The sequence below is a fragment of the Balearica regulorum genome, chromosome 9 (assembly GCF_011004875.1).
Source record: "Balearica regulorum gibbericeps isolate bBalReg1 chromosome 9, bBalReg1.pri, whole genome shotgun sequence".
NCBI classification, from domain to species: domain Eukaryota; kingdom Metazoa; phylum Chordata; class Aves; order Gruiformes; family Gruidae; genus Balearica; species Balearica regulorum.
The window spans coordinates 9,749,743-9,773,690 of NC_046192.1; the positions used below are offsets into that span (position 1 = coordinate 9,749,743).

At 48.2% G+C, this 23,948-nt stretch overlaps 2 protein-coding genes across 13 annotated transcripts in view; both read right to left on the reverse strand.

The window, feature by feature from the left end:
• Nucleotides 1-2,920: 2,920 nt before the first annotated feature.
• On the reverse strand, nucleotides 2,921-8,629 carry CCDC195 (coiled-coil domain containing 195). Of its 2 annotated transcripts, XM_075761843.1 has the most exons (3): nucleotides 7,895-8,159; nucleotides 6,247-6,508; nucleotides 2,921-3,336 (listed from the first exon to the last, which is right to left on the reverse strand). In XM_075761843.1, the coding sequence occupies exons 1-3, from the start codon at nucleotides 8,157-8,159 to the stop codon at nucleotides 3,204-3,206; spliced, it is 660 nt and encodes a 219-aa protein (XP_075617958.1). In that variant the 3' UTR covers nucleotides 2,921-3,203. The 2 variants fall into 2 exon arrangements, 1 of the variants encoding a protein (XP_075617958.1); XR_012836861.1 differs by lacking the exons at nucleotides 2,921-3,336; nucleotides 7,895-8,159 and adding an exon at nucleotides 8,463-8,629 and having other exon boundaries at nucleotides 6,415-6,508.
• Nucleotides 8,630-19,410: 10,781 nt separating this feature from the next.
• Nucleotides 19,411-23,948, reverse strand: part of DOCK10 (dedicator of cytokinesis 10) — a 162,696-nt gene continuing 158,158 nt past the window's right edge. For all 11 annotated transcript variants that reach the window (XM_075761024.1, XM_075761023.1, XM_075761021.1 and 8 more), the window contains 2 exons: nucleotides 23,713-23,851; nucleotides 19,411-20,140 (listed from right to left, as the gene is read on the reverse strand). In XM_075761024.1, coding sequence (XP_075617139.1) covers nucleotides 20,021-20,140; nucleotides 23,713-23,851 — 259 coding nt within the window. In that variant the 3' untranslated portion in view covers nucleotides 19,411-20,020. The remainder of the gene's footprint in view (nucleotides 20,141-23,712; nucleotides 23,852-23,948) is intronic.

Below are 23,948 nucleotides of genomic sequence, written 5' to 3' on the forward strand. Positions count from 1 at the left end.
AGTTCCCTGAGGAGGGTACTCCTGACTGACCGAAATGCTGGTGTAGACGCACCCTTTAACATTAGCACTTTGCACGGTACAGCTGAGCAGCACCACTCTGGGAGAGCGTGGGTTTATGAAGGGCAGGATTGATTGATTTATAAGGATTTTGCTACCTAGGCACTGCTCATTATTTTGGCGAGGGTGAGATCTACTGCAGGTTGAAGATACATCTAAGAATTGTTATTAAGTTGGATATCAAGATTTTAAACATTGTCCTCTAAACTGTGTGCTACCCTCAGACACACAATTTCTAAATTTCACCTTCATCCTTAGAAACGCCTCCCCACCAGTCTGGTGCTCGTGGCTTTGCACTTCTGTATTATCACCGTAGCTTTAAAAAGGCTGTCCTAAAGAAAGATAATATCCAATTCCTCTCTCACTTGCAATGATGTAAATATGAAGTAACAGCTCAATTGGTACTATCGCACTGATTGAAGTTGAGAATCAACTCCAACGACTTTTTTTGTCTCCAACCTAGAGATGCAATTCACTACTCTTGACTAGTCATGCTGACGGAACGGAGAACACCTCATTTAAGAAATGGCAGTGGTGGACTCCGTCTTTACCAGCGTTCGCTGTGGAGATATAAAGCCACGTAGCCCCACGCACAAGTCCGACGCAGGAGCGTACATCTCTCAGTGGCCAGTGCTAACGCAGGAGGGAACCGCTCGCTGTCTCAGCTGCTCTTGCAGTCCCGTACCTGCACGGCTGAATGCCACTGACCACCTCTCCGAAAGGAAGAATTTCCAATCGGAAATTGTCCAACAAGCCTGGCCATCAGTGAATAGGGTTTAGTATATATTCCAGGGTTTAATATAGATGTATTCAGAGTGGTTTTTGGTAGAAGCGCAGAGCTCCTCTGAACTTGTATGGATCCTCTTGGGAAGAAGAAAGAAAAGGACCGTGGCTTAATTGCTGTCTGCATCTCTCTGTCCAAAGTTTAACACTCGCTTTGCTTATACCAGCCCTTTTTGCACTGAACAGTCCATGAATGTTTAATATTGGAATGTTTTAATTGCCAGTAAGTGCTCCATGGTAAGTTACTTCATGCTGTACTGCGGTAAAACTGATGTGCTCAGTGGTTTCTCTGTGGCCTCTGCTACAATCTGGTTCTCCTGGAGATGCAACGCTAGGTCAAATCTGCGCAACTGCTTTTAAAAATTAACATGCCTGTGCATCATCATGTGTTCTTAAATCTGTGGGCACTGCTAAAGACTGCAAAAATATCATTCAAAAATAAATCTTTCCATTAATATACTGACTGCCATTTGTCGATGACTACTTTGACTCCTTTCCCTCTTCTCCCTTCCAACTTTTCTGTTCTTTTTCCCTATAAGTATACAAATGTTTAAGACCGTTATACCTCTAATAAATGTCCAGTGAGTTGAGTTTCTTGACCATACACAAAGCTCTATGTATTTCTGTGACATCAGAATCAGCATCCACTACAGCTGATGTTGTCATATGCTTACTAATACGCAGTCTTAGTGTCAGTGACCTATCTACATTGAATTGACACAAAAAGGGTGGGAGAAGAGAATTCCCACTGTTGCCTCACAGAAGCTGAGGCTTAGAAAACTTAGAAGTTGAGACTTTTGAAAGCTGTCTAAAGCATATGGATTCCCAAATCCCATTAAATCTGGAGTTCAAACACGAATTGTCAAAAGCTTGGGTACCTTAAAGCTCCAGGGGCCAGATCTTCAAAGATGTTTACTTTGCTAAGTGAAATCGACTGGATTTAGGTACTTAACTGCACACATACACAGTGTCCAGTTTCTGACAATGAAGCTTTCTTATAAACATTTAAAAAGTAATTCCCTGTAAATGCCTTCTAAAGTGAGCTGTTCAGTAAACTTGGCAAACTGTAACCTCATTTGCTGGAAATCATCGATTCATTACTTCTGACGTTACGATGCAATTCTGAATGGACCAAGCTGAACATAAAAATCCACAAATAAAATAGCGGTGAAATTGGAATTATTACTTCATTAGTGAGAATATATTAAAAAATGTACTTGAATATACAAAATGTGGTGCATTTCAAACTGAAGAACGAAGCACAGATTTTTATACAAGTATACAACATCATGGAAAATCCAGAAGGGATTTTTTTTTCCACCAGGTCTCTGCTTTCACTTTTGAAAGCTCAAGAGTTTAAGTGTAGACAACGAGAAGAAAGTCTTCCTTACAGTTATCGGTACAAACATCTACTGCTCCTCTATCCTCTGTACAATGCTCAATCATCAGTGCTGCCTATACATAAAGGAAGAGCAATGTACAGTATTTTGGTTCCATAAATACTTGTAATCAAAATAAACAGGTGGGACACTGTCTTTACTCATATGACTAGAACTAACAAGCACTCCTAATTTTTAACAAGCTGTAGTTCTCTCTCACATTTATTTTGCACCTGTTTGCTGAATTTCTGCTAATGATTTTTGATCCAAGCTGTTCTGAGAAGCCATGCCTGAGAAATTCTGATATTCACAATTCTTCCTATTTTGACATGGTCTCTGGCTGGATTAACACACCAAGTCAGAAACAGATTTGTGGTCACGTTTTCACACTGATTAGTACTTACTCTCCCCTGTGCTCCCTTAGAGGCGACCCCCCCAAAACGGACAAACAGTCATTGCCAAGCTTTGCAGAAATTCAGAGTAACGTCGATGGACTCTGTGATGCCTTCTTAACTTATTAGCGTTAGTACTGTGAAGTTTTAAAGATTTACATACAGAGAAAGCCTCACAGGCTCTTTACTAGCTCTTATTTTGTCATTTGCATCAAACACTCCCTGGCAAGGGAATCAGCAAACACAAGCAGTGACATGGTTTCTGCTTTTTGCGACAAACATTGAGACCAGCTTCAGCACCCTGTTTACAGCAGTCCTAAGGTAAGGGATCCTCGAGACACACTGCGCAGCAGCTGCTTTGCGGAGGTACCTTTGCTATCGTGTGGCTTCATCACGGTGCGTGGGCTTCCAGCTGGCCGTGTCGTGGCTTCCATTTCCATGCTAAACATCGGGCCAGTGACCCGAAACACAGGCTGGGTGACTCTCTGCAGGCATCCTGCCAAAGCGTTTTGCAGGAAGGGAACCTGACACACAGCTATCATTTAAGGCCAATTTATCTTGAGAATCAATGGGCCTTTAAAAATTCACCAGCTCACATATCCTTTTCGGCGATGGTGGTTAACTGTTTTGTGCTCTGATTTTGTGGGCTTTTGAGGGAATCTTGCTTCTCAGCATATGATGACATATCCATTGGTAAGAGGAAACTAACAGCCTTTACTTTACCCCTGGAGAAAAATGAGAAAGCTTTATGAGGATTACAAATGTATAAAGCATGCAAAGACAGTTAAAAAAAAAAAAAAAAAGACATCCCAGCAAGCAAAAGGTGCATGTTTTCAACTCTTGCATGCTGCATGGAGGCAGGATTTGATGCCCACTGGGACGGGGTTCACACTGTCTTCCCAAGGGACCAAGCACAGTGTGTCTGCCTGTCTGTCCGTCTGCTGGAAGCACCTGCCTTGTCCCACTGAGCCTCGCATCTCTCTGTCGGCGCCCGACATGTACGTACGTACAAAGCGACGCACGTACAGAACCCTTAGGGTGCACGTGCACCCACACGGACCTGGGGGTCCCACGGTGGCTTTAAGTTTCTGTGCATCAGTACCCAGCTACTGCTGGCGGGTGTGAGAGCAGTGGGTCCCAAGCGGTGAGCGTGCGCCTGGTAAATGACACCGGCTGTGAAAGCAGAGGGAGAAACGTGCTGCTTCATGCGTCCCAAAACTGGTTGGTTTGGCAAGTAAATGGGTTGGGTATTGCAGAGCTCTGGGGTTTGTTCTGGCTGTCCTCTGCGACTGCTGTCAGCTCACTCGGGCCCTTGAGGAGCACGAGAAAAGAAAACCGTGAAACTATGAACGTGTTCATTGGTGGTTACTGGGGGTGTTCTGCAGGGCAGAGGACCTCTGCGATATCCTTGGCCCTTCCCACCTGCCAGTTAGACCTGTCCCACTGGAAGGTGAAACCACCAAGCCTGAACACCCCAGTGGTGACACTGGTACCAAATGGGCCTTGTACCTTTTGTAATTTTACTAAAATAGCCCAGAAAACAGGTCTCAGCCTCTCTTATCCTGCCTAATATATTCAAATATTTACCAGAAAAAAGTGGAAATCGCATGGTATAAATAATGCTTTAGCATATATGAATGAAAATGTAGACATGCAAATTAGCCAAGATTTGTTACCAGTGCTGTTTTGTTACTTGGATGCAACTGCACTCTAGATAAATCCAACATGATACTTCTACAGAGTTTATTTTAAAGCACAAGTATTCAGCATCACACATAGGGATTGTAGCTTCGGAGCAGTATGTGAGAAAACTACAATAAACCAAGAATAGGAAAACCTGACATGGACCACCATGCTGGGAAGCAAAAGTCATGACTATAAAAAATTAAGCTTAATTAACTTGCTGAACTCATTGCCACAAATTATCCTACTAGGTAAAAGCTTACTAAGATTGCTGTCTGTGTTAGGCCTTTGTGTTTCTATTGGAAACATCCACCATTATGACCAGAAAATATATTCAGCTTTTTTTGGCCTGAGAAACACAGAGCTTCATCCTTCAGGATGTCACCAGTCCACTGGGGGGGTTAGGTTAAAAAGCTCTTTCCGGAGCCATTTCTTCTCCTAAAGCAGCCTACGCCGAGTGGACACGAGTCACGGAGCCGCACTCGCTGCTGTTCAGAGCCGACAAGGCAGCTCTAAAGATAGCGACAAAATAATTGGCACCATTCCTGGTGCTCTTAAACCTGTACGTCCCAGGGTGTTATCTGTAATGGATCTACGCGGCTATTTTGATTGCTTTGAAAGCTCTCTTCCCCCTTAGGAGGAAGCAGCAGCATTTGTCGTTGCTGCTCCTGCACGCTGACCCTGTGTTTCCTACCGCACACGCTTTCCACGTGAGCCGGCTTCGGGGCAAACCCCGCACAAGCGTTTTTTGCACACAGAGAGGGTTAAGTTTCCCTGAGCCCAGCGGAGCATATGCTGAAATCCAGAGTTACAGGGTCAGGGTGCTTTTGAAAATGATACGTCCCTGCCAGGGACTAAATTTAGGTGTTTAAATGCCATAAAACATCTGACCCGCCAACGTCCTTACAAGAAAACCTAGGTACCTGTGAAAACCCGCCCTCGTTGCCCCTCGAGCCTCTCAGCGAGGAGCCGGGCTCCTACGCGGGTTTGCACAGGCAGTGCGAGGGCTGCGCGCCCGTCTGCGCTGAGGACGCGTTGCTGCGTCGGGGTGGTACGGAACAAAAGCTGAGAGGACGTGCTATGCGGATGGGCACGTCTGTGCAGGCGACACAACCCATTACGACCGTGCAGGCCCGAGCAGAGGCTGCTGGGGTCCCGCCCCGGGGCACGCGTGGGCAGGCAGACCCACGGACTCCTCCCCGTGCAAAAGCACATGCTTTGACGCCATTTGGACTCTTTTGCTTTCGAGCACGGCACGATCAGCGCTAAAACCAGCAGCCTGGATGGATTCCCAGGGCGTGCATACGAGCACCAGGAGGTGACCGGGGCTATTGTGTATCGCAGTCTCATTACTGGTGCTTCTCCCTTTGATTGTTGCCCTGTGTTGGAAAGCTGCTCATCAACGAGCAGACACACTCAGGGCTTGTCCAGCAGCCATTTTGCTTCATTTAGAAGCTGTCCTGAGAATATGTTTCTCAAGGCTGAAAGCATTAACTTGTAACGCTTCAGTTACAGGGGAAATATGACACAGTACATCTAAATCCATGAGCCATATTAATCACACTTTCAAAAGTGTGGTTCAGAATTCCTTGATATCTTCATGCTTTTCCTTCAAAGTTTAAAAATCCCTTTCAAGCTTAGCTCGTCAGAAGGACACATCAATCTGCAAAACTCTGCCTGGCTTTAACGGAGAGATTTCAACCCCTTCCCTCTCCCCTCAGCCTCTCCTCTCTACGGTAAATTTAAACTGCTAACACCGGCAATCTTCACACACTGCAAGGAGGAGCAGGACAATTCACCCAAAAGAGGTCTCCTGTCTGCTCAATGCCCAGATAGGTTCAAAGATTTTTGCTGATAATGATCTAAAACCCAAAGCAACATCCGTGTATGTTATTAGGTGAAACCTGCGACCAGCCTGGGCAGGTGATGCTGGGAAGGCAAACCGAACCTACCGGCACTTACTGACACGCTCCTGGAACAGCTTCATTTTGCTGGAATGGCTGTAGGAGAGACAACTGGCCGGCGTTTTTTCAGGCCCTTTCTCCTCTCCAGCGGTGAGCCGTGCTGCAGCAGGAGGGGCTGGTGGCCGGGCACTGCCCGGCCCGTCCTGCAGCCCGTTGCTCGGCGGCCGCTTGCCGGCTCGGTGAGACCTCGCGCTGGAAGGAGCGGGCTCTGGTGAAGCAGCGGAGTAGCGCCGCACGGTCATGGCAGTATCTGAGTAGCAGAGACAAAAGCAGAGCTAGGAATAATAATAATAATGAGAATTCAGATATCCTCAATGTATTTTTAATCACTTGCTTTTGGCTTAGAAAAGTTTTGTATGCGGGGAAGCCAAAAGGCAGAGGAGACCAAACAGCCCCTTTGGATCCCACCCTGTCCCCTAGAAGGCAGCTGGAGAGGAAAAGCCTTTTGGAAAGCGCTTTGCACATCTTTCACGCTCGCTGGAAGACCAGCCAGCTATTCCCAAGCTGACGACATCCATAGCCACCAGCAGCCCCAGTTTAAGAGGGTCAGGTTAGCAACCTGACCACTGGGCTCGGCGGGCTCGGCAGCTGGCGTTACTCAGTTGCAGCACTCCTCTAGCTTCATGTAAATCCACTGGTACTGTTCAGCCTCTCATCTTGTTCATTTTCTTGTTCTGTCAAAACTTGAGGGCATTTCTCCGCGGCCAGACCTCCCCAGGAGGCTGGTGCAGAGCTGAGGCTGGGTCACCCACCAGACCTGTGGAGCACATGGACTGTAACAGCAGCTGCAACTCATAACACGCACCACGCTATGCCAAGAAGTTGCGTTAGTGAAGCAGTTTTCCAGCGGTCTGGATGTGACAGACACCAGACAAGGAGGCGACGGGCCCCATGCACGTACGATACCTCACAGCAGCCTGACCCTGCCAATAACCACATCCCATTCTGGATAACCACTTCTCACCAAACAACATTTTGTCCTAATTCCTGCTTCATTAAATCCTTCAGAAGTCCCAACCAGGCTTCCATAACTGAGGAATATTTCCATTTTCCTCCTCCAATAAAATTGAGAAGAGAGTGCATTCCTATATATTGGCCCCTCTCTCCCTCAGCCAAAACTAACTGCATTATCTGCAAAAAGAAACTGCACATCTGGCGTGATGTACGCAACTCATCACTATTTGTTACTGTTTGTAGAGTTTTTCCTCATCTTTTACTGAGGCAAGAGAGGTTACGGCATGATTAGAACTGTTGGTCCTTTTCTGTCTGGAGCAAGCAGGGCAGAGGCATGGGCAAGATAGTCCATGCCCATGAAAACTTAAAGCAGTAAGTCAAATTCTGCTTAAACAAAGACAATCTGAACTCTTTGAGTCAAATTCTTTGCTTGAGCAGCAGCAAAACACTCCACTAAGCTCAGCTTGGAGGATGCAGGTACCCCCCAAAAAGATCAGAGTGAGAGCCCCGGTTAAGGTGGGTTGAGGTGTGGGCACTGAAGGAGGCCAGAGCACTTCCATCAGGTTAAGCAGGCAGACGGCCGGTGGCTCATCTCCCATTCCCTGCGGACACGTAACAGCTGGGCTGGGAGATCCTGCACGAGCAGCACATGCTGCCATGGACAGCCCCGGCTCTTCGGTACCTGTCTGCTCCTTTGGTGCCGGAGCAGGACCGGCCACAACGCTTCCATGGCAGGATGCTGGAGAGCCGGCTGGTCCTTCCCCACCACCGGCGAGGCTCCTCGCGTCGCCATTCCTGCCTCCTCTTGCTGCCCCTCTCTCCAGTAGCACAGCTCTCTGCCCGCAGACCTGCAGCTCTCCTCTCAGAGCCCTGTTTTCCCTCTCCAGCTTGTTGATTTGGGACCGCATCTTGCAGATGACCTGGAGGAGGTGCGCGTTTCCCTCCATGGTCCCACACCGCGCAGCAAGGTTCCCCGCTCCCCCACCAAAGCACCTGCCCGGTGGAGAAGCTCCTAAGCGGCGGCAGGCGGACCCTGCCCTTAAAAGCCTTTGGACAATCCCTCCCCGCACGCAGGGCTCGGGCCAGCTCCCACCACCCATCGTCAAGTTACTGAGAGAGCGCCCATGATTTATTCATTCCGGGGCTCGTTTTTCAGAGCAGAGCCGGCCTTTTACACACCGCGCAAATCACTGTCAACACAATATCGCTGCATCATCGGAAAACCCTCCCGCCCCCCCGCCCCCGCTTACCTCGGGCTTTGGTTTTCTGCAAAAGGACCAAGGAGGAGAGAGCCCGTTTCCTTTGGTCTACCCGAAAAGGCCAGCGATCACCTCCGTGGCACAGGGGGAGCGGTCGCCCTTTGCTGGGCAGCAGTCCATCTCTCCCTTGGCACCGGGTGAATTATTCCTTTTCACTCCTCGCATTTGGAAAAGAACTAGCAATTTCTCAAAGGAAAATTAAATTTCCAAATGAAAGCCGATACGGTGCGAGACTCCCGCTATTAACAAGGTATGCCAAGGCTGCGATGGATGAGCCGGTGAAGTACAGCTCTCCCAAAAGGCCACAGCGGAGCCTGCAGCCTCTTCCCTGCGCGTGGAAGCGTGGAGCGCTGCATCGGCATCCCAGGAGCGTAAGGAGAGACATGCCAGGCATGAATCTTGCATTAGAAAGGGAAACACAATCCTCCGTGCTGCTCTCATCACCTAGTCCCTAAAGCGATCTTTCTGCTGGCAATAAAATGAATAAACCTGCAGAACATCCTTTTTCCCCCCCTCTAACTTACTTCAAAATATAAAGCCGAGAATGCCAGAAAGCCACTGGGAAAATAATTTAAGACACCTTTTGTTTCGAGACCATTCAAACCCTTTCCACTAGCTCAGCAGTGACTCAGGAATACCTGAGAAAATAAGAACCTGTCGGCCACATGCACTTCACCGCTTTGCTGCCGGAGGCAGGTGGGAGGAAGGAAAGCTGGTATGAGATGCTCACAATAAGAGATGACATGGGTTTATTTTTTCCAGAGGGCGTCAGAGAAGGGCTATCGCGAGGCAGCCATCAGGTCTTAGGGAGGTGCCGCCACCCAGCAGCTACCGGGAAGTTGGGCAGAAACTGCTGGAATCGAGAGAAAAACAGGGATGCAGGCGAGGAGCTTTGCCCTCAGGCGTGTTCCCGTAGGGGCGGTGCTGCCTTCTCAGGAGCGGCATCCTCAAACAGCGCTTCATAAGGACGAAGCGGTTCCTGCGGCTCACACTGTGCTCGCTCTCCCCGCTGACCCACGGCAGCGCGCCATGCCTAGCAGGGGCAGGTGGGACTTGCCGTAAGACCTGCATGAATATGCAGCTGCGCTGATTTTTCCAGCAATGCAGGCACAAGGCTGGGGACCGGCAGCGGTGGGAGTCACAGGCAGCCCTGCTGTCACCTCCCAGGAACCTCTCCAGAGGGCTCTGCACAATTCGGGCTGCGTGCGGAGAGGTGAAATAAATTTAAGTTTTCAGGCTGCAAACAAAGCCCGTGGCGTCCACGATCGCTGATGAAATCACAGTGCAAGGGGAAGAGCGCATCAGGCCCCGCTGTTTGCCCTGCCCGCTGCGGGGCTGGCGGCAGCCTGGGCTTGACGTGCTGGCATTAATCTTGGCAGAGCTCCTGGTGGGTTCACGCGTCAACATGAAGCATCGGCTCATGCTGAGGTTTTTTCCTCCCCTCCAGAGAGGTGCGTGTTGCTGAGGACGTAACAACAGACGAATGGGAAGGAGCGGGCAAAGCTGGGCTCAGAAACGGGCTTGGACCCAGGCTTAAATAACCGTGCAGGTGTCCCCGTGCTGGGGACAATGTGTGGGGAGCAAAACTGCTGGAATCAAAATACAAACCCCCTCCGTTTTGGAGTCATCCAAGGACTTAAAGCAGCAACTCTCCAGCATTGGTTTGAAATTTATGTTTCTGTTTCTCCAGCAAGTGGATCAGGTACCGGAGCAGCGACAGCGCTCATGTGTGATTATAATATTGCTGCTGATCCTGCAGCTGGCAAATTTGGATGGGCAGGGGCTGCTTGCCAGCTCAGCAATTAGCTTACCCCGGCTGCAACGGAGGACATCTGCTCCTCTGATCCCACACCCACCACTCCGCTGTAAGCAGAGCAGAGCAGGCAGGACCTTGTGCTATGCCAGAGACTTCTGAGGAAATGGCATTTGTCTTGTAACCTTGTCCTGCTGCGATTCCCTCCCAGGGATCGACAGGCAGGGGAGGAGATGAGTCAGGGGTGTCAGACGATGACCTGGCAAAGCTAAATTTGCTGGCTGGGCTGGTCACCACGTTCCCCGTAAGCAAACAGAGCTCCACGCACGCAACCTCGTGTTTGTAAACTTGGCGGGGTCCAAGATGCGCGCCAGACCTGCAGGTCCGCTCCACGTGCCACGGGTGGGAAACACGCTCGGTGCCTCTCAGCCGTGGCACACCTATGGCCAGCCAAAATCTGCAGCCTATGTGTCCAGCGTACCTTCCTGCGCCTGCGACAGACAACTACAGCTGTGTGGTTTTCCCTCTGAGATACTCCAAGTCATTTAATCAAGAGGACAGAGCTTCTCACACCTGAGCTGCTATGGCTTTGGAGGACATCGAACTGGGGAAAGTTGTATCCGCCTGCAGCCCTACCCAACCCTGTTCACCAGGAAAAATACCCGACCACAGCCGGCAGCTCCTGGCTGAAGCAGCCCCACAGCAATACCCATATGTGAGTGCCGGGGCACGTGCTGTGTTTCAGTGCACCGCACGAGCTGCATACCAAGTACTGCTGCAACAGAAAGCACAGGAACACAACGCAGAAGCCTTGCAGAGCAGCCTTATCCAAAACCAGGAAGAGCTCGGCTCTTTATCCAGCTCTACTTGATATTCTGTGGCTCCCTGTCCCTGCCCGGCACAGAGACGCGAGATCCTTGTGCGTGCACGTGGCTGCTGCAGGGGGTCCCCGGGGAAGGGGCTACGCTGTGAGCAGAGCATGCCCGTGCTGAGACCTGCCATCAGCAGCGGATGACACCTGCATGGCTACCATCATTGCTGAGCAGCTTCTCGAGCTGTCTCACTTGCCAAATCTGCTTAATTCCTCCCCTGAAGGTCAGAGAGAAGAAAACCACAAAGGACTCATTGCTACTCCAGTAAAACTATATATATATATATATTCAAACAAATCACAACATTTTGTCCTGGAAAATCCATCAGCAGTAAGTGTGTGGACATTTCCTGCAACACGCTGCAGCCGGATGGGTGTCATGCCTCCCCGTGGCACAGGAGCCCCTCTGCAAGAAGACCAAGTCCCCTCTGTTCCTCTCCAGCGTTTGGAGAGGGAGCGGGCAGTGGCGAGGGCAGACCCCATGGAAGTGTTCACCAGCCTCACGTGTAGTTGAGCGTGGGAGAAGATAAAGCTGGCTGCTTTCAATGCTTGAACGAAATCTTGCCTTACACTCATAACTAATTAAATGGTCCCTTTTAACTGCTTCCGAGGGGTGCCTTGTGTTCATGCCGGGTGCAGCGAGGCAGTTGTGGGGAGCCAGCTGCAGGACCACAGTCCTCCAGAAAGAAAACAAGTTGGCAAGAATTAATTAATGTTTAAAGCACTCTCAGGTTTCATAATCTAATTAGATAACTGTGGCACAAAGTTATTTGATTAGTCTATTTAACAGGTAATTATTTCACTTGCTAATGTCCACTAAACATCCTTTTTCTTTCGCAAGGACTGTTTGCCTGATTGTGTCTGAATCCCCCCCAAGACACAGAAAATCCCCCCCGAGCCCCGTTAAAAGAAACCCCCGCTCGCCGCAGTTGTGCAGGAAGCCCAGTACCTGTGCGACACGCGGCACCTCTAGCTTGGCGTACGCAGCCCAGTAACCTTACTGGCGTTGCTTCAGTTCTGAGCCGTCGAGGTTTCTGAAAAGGGTCTGATTTCCAGCAGGGGATGCTCAATACTTTCTAAAATCCAGGCTTAACCTGAACCTGGGAAACAGAAACTCTGAAATACGTGTCACATCTGAAACCCTTGGCTACGATTTTGGACTGGGCTGGCAGCGGAGCAAGGCTATAGAAATATTTCAAAGTTTGCAGAGAACACTTCATGGCTACACCTTGCATTGCCAAGCCTCCGGGTCTCTCACTTTAAATGGATTCTCAAGTTGTTCTGCAATAATCGGAATTAATCTGTTTTATGCCAGCTCCCTGCAAGCACAACATATGCTACAGAGTACAAAACTATTCCTCATGCAAGAAAATCTACACGCTCAGCAGGAGACTTTCATAACTAGGAGCATGCAACTGGGCCTCTAGTTACCTGCACAGAGCTTGTGATGCCTTTCAAATTAAAACAAGCCATCGCTCATGGGAGATAGCCTCACAATTACCGAGCAGCTCCAAGCAGAAAAGCCATCCTAAAATCCAAAATAATAATTATTTTTTAATCTGTTTTCTCAAACAAAACATACCATATAGAATGTGTGCGAGGATATTTCAATCTGAGTAGCTATAAGATACCGCACTACATGCAATCTGTGCAAATACCATCTAGAACATGACTCAGAACTATAGAAAACACCACGTGGCATTTTCCGGTCACAGGAACGTATCGCAGGGCAAGTAACGCCCTCACAGCTGTTCTCTGACAAAATGACTGATGCCAGGTAGCTCACTCAGCATACGGGGAGCACAGCTTACAAAGCACGTGGAAAACGCATCTTCTGTAAAGCTGGGGGCAGTTATTCGGGTGAAAGGGAAACGTGCATTTCTTTGCTACTATTCAAGGGGCAATGTTCATATGGAGAACTTCAAGATGCTCGCTTTCGTGAGTGATTAAGAATTACATGAAGGACCTCAACGACCTGGACAGAAAAGTCAGTAATTACAACTGCAGTTTTGCATTACTGAGAATTTTCAAAAAACACCTGTACAACGTCAACTTAATGAAGCGTTACCAGTGCCCACACACGTGTCCCACGTGGACGGTGACTCCTGGCCTGAAGGACGCTCACTACTCCCACCGCACCGGGCCTCAGGGATGCTCCCGAGGGCACGGGACAGGGGTGGGTGCCCAGGATTGACCCCAAACCTCTGCCAGGCACAGCTTTCCCGCGGGGGCAGCGGCGTCTCCTCCTGTGGTGCCGTGAGCCACAACCGCTCGGGTGCCGATGTTTTTGAATCGAAGGCTGTATGTGTAAGAGAGACACACGACCTGCTAGCAAGGAGGGTCTCCCAAACGAGCTTTTTACCATTCTGCCTTAAAACCACTCACGCCTTTTTTGGCCCGATAACTGAGACACTGCGACCGCCTTTCCCTAACCCTGCTGGTTTCACTGCGCTTTTTATTTTTTCCATCTCCAAATGCTCCAACACGTGCCTGGGAGGTAGGAAAGTTACTTGATATTTTCCATAGCTAATATTTCACCAAGGAACCATGCTGGACTTCTCCTGAAAAGAATAACAATGTTCTCATTTCCTCCCCAAGCTGCCCCGCGAGCTGAAGGCTGCCCAGAGCCACCCTCTGCCGACCACAGACAAAGAAGCGCTGGAAGGTCCCTGCGCAGGGGAAAGCCGCGGGGCGCCCGGGCCGGGGTCTGCGTGCTCTGCTGCCGGCTGCAGCATCCGTGCCTGCATCCACGCAGGGATGGACCCCGTCCCATCGCAGCCGCTGCTCCAATAATGGTTCCTGCTGGTGTACCTGCTGCTGCACGCAGCGGGAAGAAGAGGGTTGGGTTTTGCAGCACTCCTCGCTGGGGTAAGCGTCACCGTCGGGGGCTGCCACTGTCTTTGAACGGAAAGCATCAGTTTGGTCTTTCCCAAAGTTTTCCCTGCTTTTCCCAACTAAAATTATATATTCTGTTCAGTTTGAATTAGGAAATAATTTCAGTTGTGTTTTCCAGGAAGAAGGATTATATGTTTGAAGTCCAGGAGAGATTTAACCCAGCCCCGAAGGAGGCAGCCGGAGCGGAGCTGTGTCAATTGCCACTGCGCGGGGTTTGTAACGAGGCAGGAGCTAACGACCCTGCGGCCTTGAGATCCGAATGCCCCAGTCTTGGCAGGTGCTGAGCTTTGAAGCTGGACTGCTCCAGCACGTCTGATCTCTGGGAAGCACCGACCCACCATCCTTACGTTTGGGCATCTTTACATCTGCATTCAAGCTCTGACCTCACTCGGGAGCCGCGTTGCGTCCCGCGCAGGCAGATTGGCCGTTCCCATCAAAGAGCTCCCCCGGGAGCAGAAGCCAAGCAGATGCTCTCCTGCAGAGGAGCTGACCCACGGCAATTCTGGAGCCTGAAAGACTCCAAACTCAAACAGGTCTTCTCTCTGCTGTTGCACAGTGTGTGCTCACCAGATTAGGAGCTGCACCCTTTCTTGTCAGGATGTACGTACTTGGGGCCACCACAAAAGCAAAAAAAACCCCACCAAAGCCAAGCAAAACAATAAAAAAATAATAGCCAAGAACATCAGATTTTTGATTACTCTGTTTTGTCTCAGTTGGCTCTAAGGTGTCGGTATAGCTTGCTGGCTCTTGCTGTCCATTTCTGTCTTACGGCAGCGATGTTTCATCAGCAAAGCTCCAGGATTTTATTGCCAGGTGAGCTGGGAGATGGTGGCTCCAGGCACTGCCCGCTCAGCTCTGCAGGCAGTCCCGAGAGCCCGGAGCTGCAATAGCTCCTGGTGCTTTGACGCCTTCTGTTTGCTCATTAGTTTCTGCTGCAATGACGAGCGCTTTGTTTCATTGTGATTGTCAGCAGCGTTTCCAGCTCCCAAGTCAAAACCAGTTTGAGGAAATAACACGTAGAAACAGACAACGCAACCAGACTGCTAAGCCCTGCAGCTGCCCGCAGCGCTACGTGGCCCAGCAGCCCTTTGAGCTTCCACAGCCATGCCCGAGCGCGACTGGCGCCCGGAACCGACGGCCCTGTGATTACCTGCCCCCCGCGCACCCCGTGCATGCAGACGCCGCCCCAGGAGAGCCAGCAGCTCATCTGCCTTCTGCCACGCCAGGTCCTCTGGCCGCCCCTCACCGCGGGGAGGGGAGCTGGAGGAGAAACTCCGTCTGCTCCGCGCCGCAGCCTCCAGAAAGCGGAGCGAGGGCGGGAGGAGAGGGAAACCTGCGTGGGGCCGATGGGTCTGCGCCAAGTGGTTCCTGCTCCAGCAGCTCGTGCTAAAGCGGAGGGGATACAGCCACGGTGAGGCTGACGGTCCTGCCTGGTCATAACCAGAGTTCTGTAGGGGGCTTGGCTATTCTTCATCTTTATTTACCTCAATGCAATTATTTTAAATGAGAAATGAATTCTGGGGGTTTTTTGTTTGTTTTCTTCTTTCTTTTTCTACAGCTTTGGAAGCTTTTCTCAAAATCCCATTTCCCTGTTCTCATTAAATATTTGATTTTAACATCCTTTGATTTTAACTGCCTGGGTTCCAAATTCACTTCATGGCTTTAATTTGCTTGTTGTGAATGCATAACACTGATTATTTTTGCAATAATCTAAATATTCTGAGAAAGTTTTTTGTATGCATACCAAACTTGTTAAAAATTGGTAAATGCATTACAATCCATAGCCGGTACTTTTAAGATATGCTTGACAGATCATCTGTCTTGAAGATTCATCCTCCCACATTAATTACAGCTGAAATACCGAGTAGTCAGTTTCCGGTTTTAAAAATGTTCAAAACTGAAGTAAAAAGTAGGTGCAGCCTGATACTTCTCAGCACATGTGGGACAACATTTCTCACACCGAGATTCAAAAATCAATGTTCAAAGCTAGGCATGAATGCAATTTCATTTTTTCCCAGATCCAGGCCCGTGGCTGAGCCGCGCAGGGGCAGCGTGTTGAGTACCAATGGTCCAGATCATCCTCCTGTTTCTCATTTGGATGTTATCCAAAAAGAAAAAAAAAAATCATCCCTGTTCAGATCAACATTATGTTGCCAACGTAACATCTCTCCAGTGAATGTTAAGATATAATTACCCTGTAAGGAATGATTCCTATTAAACATTTAATACATCTCCCTCTAATTGAAATTTAAGCCTTTGGTTGTGGTTGGGTGTCACTAAAGATGTGATTAAACATAAAATATGTATAAAGCTTAACTCCTTTTGGGGTGTTGAGAAAGCTTCCACTAAGTAACAAACATAAATAATTTCTTTTGCAGTCTAAAAAGTTTTTACAGTAGCTCGATTTGAGGCTGGCGCAGGAAGATCTCCTTCCTCAGATGAAAGGGAATCTTTCACCAGCTTTGCGCACAGCCGCGGGGGATGAAGGAGCCTCCTGGAGCTCAGCTTCGCCCTCCGCCTGTCTGCCCCTCGTATCCCGCTCCCTCGCAGGGCTTCGCGCTGCCCCAAACCTCCCCCTCTGCCACCTGCCTCCCCTCCGGCTCCCTTGCAATATTCCTCTTGTATCGTAGGTTCTCAGCCTGCCTTTAAAAGCCTTCTTATGCAGAACTGTTTGCCGTGAAGGTATAACGGAGAAAAACGTAGATTTTCCTTATGTGAGTAATCAATGTGAGAGTTGAACATGCCGAGCATCAGCAAGGATACCAGCAATAGTCCTAAATCAAACACTTGAACATATGCATTATTTTTTTGCCTGTTATTAAATAATCTTATTCACAGCCTAAAAATCAGTCCTTGTCAAAGTATCACCTGTAAGCACCTGTGTAATTCCGCACATTATCAAGAACTTAGACGAAGACTTGGAGAAGCATCGGCAGCTCTTTTCCCTGTCCATCATTATTTCTTTTCTAAAAGCAGCACAATTACCAAAATGTTGACTGCAGCATTTCTTACTGCCACCTTTACCCAGTCCCCTGGGATATCTGTGCTCAGGCGACCGAAGCCCTGCCAGTCCTGCAGTAAAAATAAAACCTACAGATGTCAGCAGTGGGAAAGGGCATCTGCTCTTGTACTTGTCTCTCCCTGAACTGCTCTTCTCTGCGTGTTTTACCTGCCTTCAGCCGATTATTTGTGCATAAAAGAAAACAAGTGATGGAAGTTTGTTGTGGGGTTATTTTAAAATTGTCCTAGTATTTGAAGTAAAGCAAGTCCAGAGAAATAAAGCAGTCCAAAATAAACTCAGCTGTTAAAAATACACTGTGCAGTAATTTACTGGAGAAAACCTCAGCTCCGAGAACACGCGACCATGTTCTTGTGCTTGCCTTAGACAAAAGGGGTCTCAGAGCAGAGCTTCTGGTAGAAAAAAATTAGTGTAGACCTCATGTAATCCTCAGAGTTTGAAAAGCAGCGATTATATGAAAAGAGCCCTTTCTCACAGCGCCTGCCCTGTGGCGGCAATGCCCCTCAGGCACGAGCAGCTATAACCCCACTCAGTTCTGCGTGGGTTTCGCAGCCCATGGATGGGGGCGAATGCAGGATTCAGCGCCAGCACATCTAATATCTGCAGTTTTGGTCGCTGAATTTTATGGCGGTGAAGGGCCAAACCCCATCTTTGTAATAATCCCACAGCCCCGCATGCCTTCTGCACTTCTCTCATTCCCTCTCCTCAAACGCTGGGACAATCCGTGTTTAAAGCTTTTTTTTTTCCTCTCCCTGTTGCGGCCCTGGTTCAAAGCTAACGTCTGCTAATTGCTTTCATGCCACTCTGTTGACAGTGCTTGAACACAGCAGGGGAGGAAGGGCCACCTGGAGTAAGGACTCAGCTACTCTCCAGCCCGAACATCGCTAACACCAGCGGTAAGGTAACAGCCAGAACCTGGGCTGGGTTTTCAAACCCCCTGAGGAGGCTGCAGAACTGGTGGCTTAAAGCAAACCAAATCCTGCAACCCTTAGACTTACACGTGAACCTCATTTTGTGTGCAAACTGTTGAGAAAACAATTCAGGGACCTCCTTACCTCTGCTTTACAGACTACAGCTTGGTTTCACACCAGCCTGGTGTCAGCTTACAATGCCTCGGTGCAACCACGCTTGCGCAGTCTAGTTATTCCCAAAGATGCCCAACAGATTTAGTTGCTCAATTCTTGTGAGCATTCATTAGAAACAGCCTGTCTCCAAATCACCTTGATGGCTTCTGAAGCACCCATCCATAAACACAAAGCACAATACACACCAAATGAGTCCAGTGAGACCAACAAACCAAGGGACAAGAGCGCTCGATGCTCAGACTTACCTCCCCTGTACTGCAGATTCCTGCTGTCGCCACTGATGACTGGTTCCTCCCATACACACAACAAGAAGGTAACTTCACCTACAACCACGTATACAGCATAAAGCATGTTAAAATTTGGGCCAGAAATCATTCCTTTCAGCAGACTATTGGTTTCGAACAGTGCAGTGTCCAAAGAGCAGAGCTGGGCTTTTCAAGGCGAGGATGAGGAAGGTGCCTGGCTCCCCGTCCAGCCGCACAGGTCGATGCTGGTGTGCAGCGCAGGCGAGAGCTCGGGCTGTAACCGAGTCACAGGCACGGGCTTACACTGCCGCTGCACGAACGCCCATCCCAACCCACGGGGTGCCCATCCCAACCGCTCCCCTCCTTCCCCCACCAGGAAAGGATGCTGCCTGGGATTCAACCCTTAGCAAAGATTTCTTCTGAAAAACCCCAGATCTGCTGATAGCGAGACACAGCGGCAGCTCTGGCAGCACGTGCAGCACCGGCAGGCAGAGACCGGTTAACGGCACTTGAACTTGCGCATATAGATGGGGTGAACTTAGAGGCCGCCCCCTTGGCTCTTGCCTGCAGGGCCAGGCTACAGCTGGAGTTGGGATTCACCAGTTGTGAACTGGGGGTGTAACATACGCGCACAATGAGCAGGGACCCCTGAAAGCAGGGATTTTCTATGGGCAAAGGAACGAACATGAAGGAGCATGGGAGTGCCGAGGTTAAAGGGAACCCATAAGAGCTGGCAGAACCGCTCCACCTCATCCCAACACGATGCAGAAACCAAACCAAACATCTCATTAGAGGCACATGGTTTCCCAACAGGCCCTGGGCAAATTCTGGGACTACAAACTTCAAAGGAAGAGCAGAGCTTCCTTGGCTCAAAGCAGGAGGACTGCACCGAGCCCGTGTTTCCCAGGGTGGCCTCAGTCGGGGGCCGTGGAGAGAACCTGAAGCCACGTTCTGCAGATGGTCGTAAGTGTCCCTATCAGCAACCGCAACACAGCAGGCAGCCAGGATGCAGGAGGCATCCTGATCTCCACTGGTCTGCAAAGTGCTGACATGGGAACAAACCAATACACAGACTTTCAAAGAGAAAATTTTATGGACGCTTTTATACACATACACAAATATTTTAATATAATGGTAACTGAAATGTTATCCATATTCTTAGTACTGTCATAATTAACTAAAAAGATATTTTTTAAATTTTGTAAAAACTGACATATTTTACACATCTTCTATTTACAATTGCAATATACTTAAATGTTATAAAACATCCACTCTGACCTTTAAAATATATGTATACTAGAACTTAGTATTAGATATATTATAATTTATAGCAAACTTAGGGTTTGCTGTGTACCTATCTGTCCAATGGGAATTTCATAATCAGCCTGGTTTAATAAAGGCTGCTCAAACCCAAAAACTGACAACAAAAAAAAGGGAATGTGCAAATATTGGGGCAGGCCAAAAAAAAATAAAAAAAATATCAAGCTTGCAGTTTTAAAAAATAACACTGTGAAGATTTCCAATAAATTAAAATCATAACCCACAAATCCTTTTCCTGGCGTTGTCCATGATCAAATTAATTTTCAGTACTATTAATCTAAAAGGGAAAAAAAAAACCCCAAACAGAAACCGCCCCAGCCACCCCAGGTCTTCCCGAGGCCGCGTGTTCCCCACGCTGCAGTCAAGCATCAGGATTTGCCGGGGTGGTTGCTGCTGGCGCAGACGAGCTGGCTCTATTGATGACTCGTGAATAAGTGCGCTCCATTCCTTGCTGTTTTGCCGAGTCCTCCTTGTACGCAATCTTTTCATAAAAAAGAAAAAAAAATATGCAACAGTGAGAGAGATCTGAACAGTTTGGTGCCTGAAGTGTTCATTGTCTAATCAAGGATTTCCCATTTTTTATTTATTGCACAATGATGCTAAGGATCTGAGAGAGAAAAGGACCTTTGCCCGGGGACCCCGAAGCGACCGGAGGCGGCAGCGAGGAGGGCATCCTCTGAGCTGGGGGGACACACGGGGATACAGCTTCTGCCAAGCAGCGCTTCGTGGGCTTCCCTGAACTATGGTTCTCCAACACCACTCATGCAAACACAACCGAGAAGTCACCTACATTTTATAAACTCAGCAGACACCCGCACAAGCACCTACTGACCGTGCGACAGATCAGCCCCAGCTCTGCCCACGCAGTCGTTTGGGGCACGCAGCATCCCCACCGAGCCTCACGCACGCGGCAGCTGATAAAACGTGCCCGCTAGCAGGGTTTGGGGCAACTACCAGGCTGGGGCTGTGGGCAGCGCTGCACTCTCGGGGAGAAGCAGCGGCAAAAGCTTGCTCTGCCCTGTCCCATGTATAGGCTTTAGCAAGACGTTCTTTTTAGCCTCAGTAATAGCCATTTTTCCTACTTACTTCTATACATACAGACTGAAAACCTGCCTTCTTCCATGGGGTACTATGTTGAAGCGTCCACGTGCAGAGACACGGGCCATTCCCACTGACCACACGGCCATCAGCGGCGGAAGAGAATCCTCTCCCCTTCGCAAAGGTCAGGCGTAATCTTACGCCATCAAGCCCCAGTTATCCCTGGTCAGGGTTGCAGGTCAACCGCACCACGTTTATTACTCGGGCAGACATGACCACGCTGTCTCCATGTACAGCTTCAGCGCCTGAGCCAGCAACTCGGGCAAGCTCCAGGAAGGAGCTGCTCCCATGCCGCGGGCTGGAGGAAGAGCACCGGGGCTCAGGACTCCCCGGCAGCGCCCAGCAAAGCCAGGGAAGCTGCAGGGAGAGCAGGGCAGCGCGGCGGAGCACAGGCTGGCTGTGGCACGCGTTGTCTGCCCAGACTGCTGACTTCACCCAGCTGTGACTCAAATCCAACTTGGGGTGGCTGCTGTTGCACTGGGCTGTACCAGTCCTTCTGAATTACGTGTATCCAGGCTTGCACACTCTCCACTGCACCCCAGTGTGGCCTCAGCCTGTGGCCCAATGTATGGCCGTGAGCAGCATGGTGGGCAGGGCTGTGAGAAGGGGACCATACTCATGGGACGCTGGGGGCTTGGCTTCATCAGTACCTTTCTATGCCATTTGTCCCTGGCCCTTCCATCCGGCCACTTTTGCTACTACTGGCACATGCTTTTGCATTAGGAGGCTCTTGTCCAGGTGCCCCACTGGCCTCCCCAAGTTCACGGCTAGGATGCTAAACAACACGGTGTCTCAACACTGCTCACGGACAATACATCACATGTACACCTTGTCTTTTTTTTGTTTATAACTCCTTGAGCAAGGGAGTCATTAGACATGAAACTAAACAAATATACCACGTAGAAAAACCAGCAAGTGAGGAAAGTACATGACATTAAAAGAAAAAAATAGATGTAAGAAAAATGAACATACCACTTTTGGCTATAGTATTGAGGGAAATGTTAGACAGGGAAGAAGAGAAGCTGTATAAGCAAGGACCATGACAGAGCTGTCAGAAAAGAAAAACAAGACAAAACAAAAAAGAGAAAAACATATGGTGATGAAAGAGTCACTGTCAGTGGGTGAGCAAACAAAACCCTCTTGAATACAACAATGGGAAAAATGGCAAATCTCACTGGTGTAAAGCACACAGCACAGTTACAGGAGAGCCTCAAGCTTTCCAACCACAAGATATGTCATTCAGCCACACTTTACAGCATGTGATTTCTTTGAGGGAACACTCTACTCAGAAATAGGGAGTTCATGCATTCATTGCAAGAGGAGTAGAGTTTTCCAAAAAGCCGAGGTGCCTGGAAAACTGGGCTGTCGCTCATAAGGCTGCCCCACAGGGCTGCAAGTGGGAGACTGGTTTTCAGTGTGGACTTTCAAATTCAGATGATTTTAGTTAAACAGGTGAGGATTTTGACTTTTTCTGGATGAACTCTTAACTTTACATATTATGTACAAGTAATTTTGTATTATTCAGTCCTTTCATTTACATGAAGAAAATTCAGAGCTCGCTGATATAAATACAGGTGCGAGTATTTAATAGAACTCACCAAATATTTTATGAGTGCTGAAACTCATGGGCTGCTCATGCCTCATTTATGTTGACCACACATTTTCCATTCTTGTGGGGAACAGTAGTTCACACAAGACATATGGTACTGCCTGTGGCCAAAATAACTTCCATGGGACAGGCGTGACCATTGAGTAACAAATGGTACCCTTAATACTTACTACTTAATATAACAAACAGTGATAAATGTTAGTTATGATAAAATTACTGGAATGCTTGAGGTTCACAAATCTTTATACAACTGAACAGGAAGGGAGCACAACTCACAGAACTGCAACCACCACTGAGCTCGACCCCCACCTTGCATACACCAAGTCTTCAAAGCAATTATACAGCTTTACATCCTGTGAAAAACTAGCTCAATTCCACAATAAGTATAACAATGGGCCAAAAATTCTGGTAAATCCTTATTCTCCTCACATGTGAAGACGAATAATACAGCATGGTCTAATGAGGTGCCAGTTAGACACTTCTGCGAGATGCCGTCACTGATACCAATGGTTAAACAAAGTAACTCTGTACGCAAACAGGGCTTATGTGTGCTATGGGCACCTGGAAATGCAGTGCAACTGCTAGAGAATAAGCATTTCTCAGAAGCAATCTAAGGTGGCCTACACACAAGCATGCAGAAAAATAATTAAGCATGATTTAATTTGCACTTTAGTATGCAAAATCACTCAATATTTAAATTAAAACAGAAAATGTAATTAAAAATATCTGCATAGACACAGCAATACAATAGCTGCAAGTGTGCACTGAAGTCCAGTTCAGTATTTTGGGATGCATTTCATATGCATTCCTTCTGACGCTGCTAACAGCTGAATACATGGCATGCATTTTGACAGTGTACTTAAATATAAAAAAATAAAAAAGAAATAACTTTTGCTCTGAAAGCTGAATACAAATACAAGCTATAAAGATACCTCCTCCAGTTATAAGCTAGGTCTTAAAAGCAATTTACTGTTTTAATTAAATACATCACAGCTGTAGGATAAAGCGAGCAAAGCATAAAACACTAGTTTAACTGATTGTCTTTCTACACCTCTAGACCTTAGTCTGCATTTAGCCTCGTGAGCATTCAACTTTTCAATACACAGCAAGACAGGCAGAAGACAAATCTTTGTTATGACTCAGATTCATTAAACATAATACAGATGGATTTAAAAACAGAGAGGGGGAAAATAAAAAAAAAAGGAAAAGGAATAAACTGTGTTTTCTTAGTGACTGCTGCACTGCCAGGTCTTGTAGCATTTTGCTCTACAGCTTCATTTGTCACTAGGAGACACAATTAGCCACCCTCATTCAGCCCAACCAGCACCAAAAATAGATGATCTTACCTGTTCATTCATAACTGCAGACAGCTCACTGAGCATATCCTTATAATGAGACTTCATCTCTCCCTGATATTCAAATTGGTCCTCCTTAATAAGGCGTTCGTTGACATCAAGAGCATGCCCACATGCTTCTGCAAATTGCCTACAAAAAACACAAAGAGCAACCACACAAATTTTGTAGTAATGAAAAACCCTATCTATCTATATATACACACACACACTACTGTACCTCTTCTCCT